The sequence below is a fragment of the Myotis brandtii genome, unplaced genomic scaffold (assembly GCF_000412655.1).
Source record: "Myotis brandtii unplaced genomic scaffold, ASM41265v1 scaffold693, whole genome shotgun sequence".
NCBI lineage: Eukaryota > Metazoa > Chordata > Mammalia > Chiroptera > Vespertilionidae > Myotis > Myotis brandtii.
Genome location: NW_005370710.1, coordinates 2,329,114 through 2,332,536, shown reverse-complemented (window position 1 = coordinate 2,332,536; position 3,423 = coordinate 2,329,114). Strand labels below are relative to the sequence as shown.

At 57.6% G+C, this 3,423-nt stretch overlaps 1 protein-coding gene across 5 annotated transcripts in view; it reads left to right on the top strand.

Annotated features, from left to right (window-relative positions):
* The window catches only part of ABHD14A (abhydrolase domain containing 14A), a 4,810-nt gene extending 2,493 nt beyond the window's left edge, over positions 1-2,317 (top strand). Inside the window, exons 1-3 of one of the 5 annotated variants that reach the window (XM_014529742.1) lie at positions 28-84; positions 1,436-1,647; positions 1,814-2,317. In XM_014529742.1, the coding sequence (XP_014385228.1) occupies positions 1,454-1,647; positions 1,814-2,021 (402 nt within the window). In that variant the 5' untranslated portion in view covers positions 28-84; positions 1,436-1,453 and the 3' untranslated portion in view covers positions 2,022-2,317. The other 4 variants (XM_014529739.1, XM_014529741.1, XM_014529740.1 and 1 more) reach the window with 4 other exon arrangements.
* The last annotated feature ends 1,106 nt before the right edge of the window (positions 2,318-3,423 follow it).

Here is a 3,423-nt window from a genome sequence, read left to right as displayed (position 1 = left end):
CAGAGTCCAGCGGGAGGGAGGGGCCGGCGCTGGGGCAGCGAGTGCGCGCGCGCGTTCGTCTGCGTGTGTTCCTGAGGGTCTGGTGTACGTGTGCCGTGGGGTGTATGTCAGTGGTTCTGTCTGCCTGTGTTGGAAGGTGTCAGTCTGTCTGCCCGCTTGTTGTCTGGATGTCTACTGTGTATATTTCAGCGTGTGATTTTGAGGGTGTGTACTAGCTGTGTGTCTATGTGTGTATTTCTGTGTGTCCGTCTGTCTGGCTGTGCATGTGTAGTTTTAGGGCTCTGTGTATGACGGTGTTCTGGACATTTGAGGAACTGCGTGTGGTTTTGAAACCGTGTGTGTGTGTGTGTGTGTGTGTGTGTGTCTGTCTGTCCGTCTGCCTTCCTGGTGCCTGATGCTGGGCATGGTTTTGAGGGTGTCTTTCATGTGGACACGCATGTACACCTGTGTGTCATTGTCTATGCATATGCCAAGGCCTCCGTGGGCACGTCTCCACCCTTAGCCCAGGCCCTGTATCTGCAGTCGCTAGATCAGGTTGCCTGCTACCTGCCAGGTAAGATTGCCTAGTGCTCCAGCCTCCGGGTTGCCAAGGCAACGGCAGAATTCTCCTACCTGGAGCAGCCCCTGTGGCCCAGTCTCCACCGCAAGGAGGGGCCGCATGGAAGCCCTGTCTGTGGGAACCTAAGCCAACCACCACCTCCGCTCAGCTCCTCGGTCGCCCCCTGACCTGGGGGCCTGGGAGTGGGGCTGAGGCAACATCCCAGGAGAGGCGGGAGGGGCTGGAGACTCCCAATAAAGATGTGTTTACTGGGATCTGGGAACAAGCAGGGGGCTCCTCCTAGGCCCAAGAGGCCAGTCCCAGTCGAGTCCTCTGTGTCGGTGAAATCTCACAGGAGGCGGCTTGGGGGCAGCGCGGGACTGCCCTCCCTCTTTTACTGACACACTGAAGACTTGGCCGACTGCTCTGTCTGGGGCCTGGCCCTGAGGTCTGTCCTCTGGGCTGGCAAAGGACCTGGCGGGAGGAGTCCATGAAGCAAGTCGCTTGGATGAAGCTGGGGGTGGGAGTGGCATTCATCGCTCCAGCCTCCATGCTGCCCTTTCCATTTCCATGCCATTCTCCTGCCCCCCCCCCCCCCCCACCATGCCTCAGCTTCTCCTCCTCCCTGGATTCTCCCTGCGCCCTCTTCCCATTTAAACCAGCTGGGCTGGGGTTACTAGTATATTCCCACCCATTGCCAAGCACTTTCTGAGTTTAGCATTAGTCTACACATGCCCTGAGCGGGACCTCTCTACACAGCCTTTCCCCTTTGGGGCCTCACCACTGTGCCACCCGCAAGGCTGAGCTTTTCCTCAGCTGGGCGCTTCCGGGTGGGGTTTCGGGATGGGGTCCCGGGGGCCAAGTGGGGCCTCAGCCTCCTCTCCTCTCCTCCTCCAGACTGTGGTACAAACCTCCATGAGCCGGTCCCACACAGCCCTGCTGGGCCTGGGCCTGCTGCTCATGCTGCTACTGTACCTGGGGCTGCCAGGCCCCCCTGAGCACACTTCCTGGCTCTGGGGCGACCCCAATGTCACAATCCTGGCCGGTCTCACCCCTGGCAACTCCCCCATCTTTTACCGCGAGGTGCTCCCACTCCACCGGGCACGAAGGTGGGTGCTGACCCCAAGGTCTAGTAGAAGGATGAGGCCTGAGGGGAGCCCCTATGTGGGACCCCAGCTCCACACGGGGTGCTGAGGGCTGGGAGGGCAGTGGGAGAAGCCTAGGAAGAAAGTGGGGCCCTGCCAAAGCCTCAGACCACCCCCCATGTGCCCGCAGGGTGGAGGTGGTGCTGCTCCACGGGAAAGCCTTCACCTCGCGCACGTGGGAGCAGCTGGGCACGCTGCAGCTGCTGGCGCACAGGGGCTACCGGGCCGTGGCCCTTGACCTCCCAGGTGAGAGCCCCGCCCTGGTCTGGGGAGGCAGCCGGCAGCAGGTCCAAGGGGTGGCTTCCCAGAGGGGGACGTGGGGGGGAAGAAAGCCCTGAGATGTGGCCAGTTGCATCTGGACCCCTGTATGTGGACGAGCAGTGACAGGTCACAATACAAGATGGCACAGGAAAAGGTCTCTCTGTATTTCCTACCTGTAAACGTGGGGATTGTTGCACATCACCAAGCAAGTGGACCGTGCCTCACTTCAGGGGGAGACCTCACCATATTTTTTATGACCAACCAGAGAGCTTTTTGGTGTGTTTTTTTTTTAGCTGTCAAAGGCTTTATGCTATCACTCTTGACATTAAAAAATCAAACAAGCCCTGGCTGGTTTGGCTGAGTGGATAGAGTGTCGGCCTATCCAGCCGACCGAAGGGTCCCGGGTTCAATTCCAGTCAAGGGCACATACCTTGGTTGCAGGCTCCTCCCAGGCCCGAGGCCTGGTCCCAGCGTATGCAGGAGACAACCAATCGATGTGTTTCTCTCACATCAATATTTTCTCTCCCTTTCCCTCTCTCTTCCACTCTCTCTAAAAATCAATGGAAAAATATCCTCGGGTGAGGATTAAAAAAAAAAAATCAAATAAGCGTGACACCCTCAGAGCCCCGGGCCCTCTCACTTCAGCAGTCTGGGGGAGCCAGGCCCCTCCGGACATGTCCAGACAGAAAGAAAGTGTGCAGGGCTGTGTGATGGGGGTTGTGAACGTGACAGGTGTCCTTCGGCTTCGTGAACCCACCGGCAGCGTGGTCCTCTCCCCCCACCATGTCTCTGGGACCCTACCAATCACTGTGACCTCCTCTCAGTCGTCTCGCGCCATGGGGGGCAGGGGGGATGGGCAGGTTGTGTCTGGCCACTCCTGGGGGTCTGTGATGGATTGGGAGCTGAAATGCTTGGGTACCCACGCACCTTTGGACCTGCTGCCTGGAGCACGAGGGCAATCATTTCTGTAGAAAAGCTACCAAGGAGGTTGATGGATTAAAGGACACACATCTTTTAAAAAATATATTTTATTGATTTTTTTTTACAGAGAGGAAGGGAGAGGGACAGAGAGCTAGAAACATCAATGAGAGCGAAACATCAATCAGCTGCCTCCTGCACACCCCCAACTGGGGATGTGCCCGCAACCAAGGCACATGCCCCTGACCGGAATCGAACCCGGGACCCTTCAGTCCCCAGGCCAACGCTCTATCCACTGAGCCAAACCGGCCAGGGCTAGGACACACATCTTTTAAATGTTGGCAATTATTTCCTGACCCTCTGAAACTGCTAGATGGATTTTCCTCCCATCGGTCACGATGAAAGTGCCCATTTCCCCGCATCTTCCCCAACACTGCGCATTACCAGTCTTCTTCACTTTCGTGCCAATATGACGGATGAAAGGTTTTGCCAGCAGGCCTACCACATCACAAAAGAATAGCTTCTAGGACAGGTGGGCCACCGCTCCGGCCCCTCCCCCGC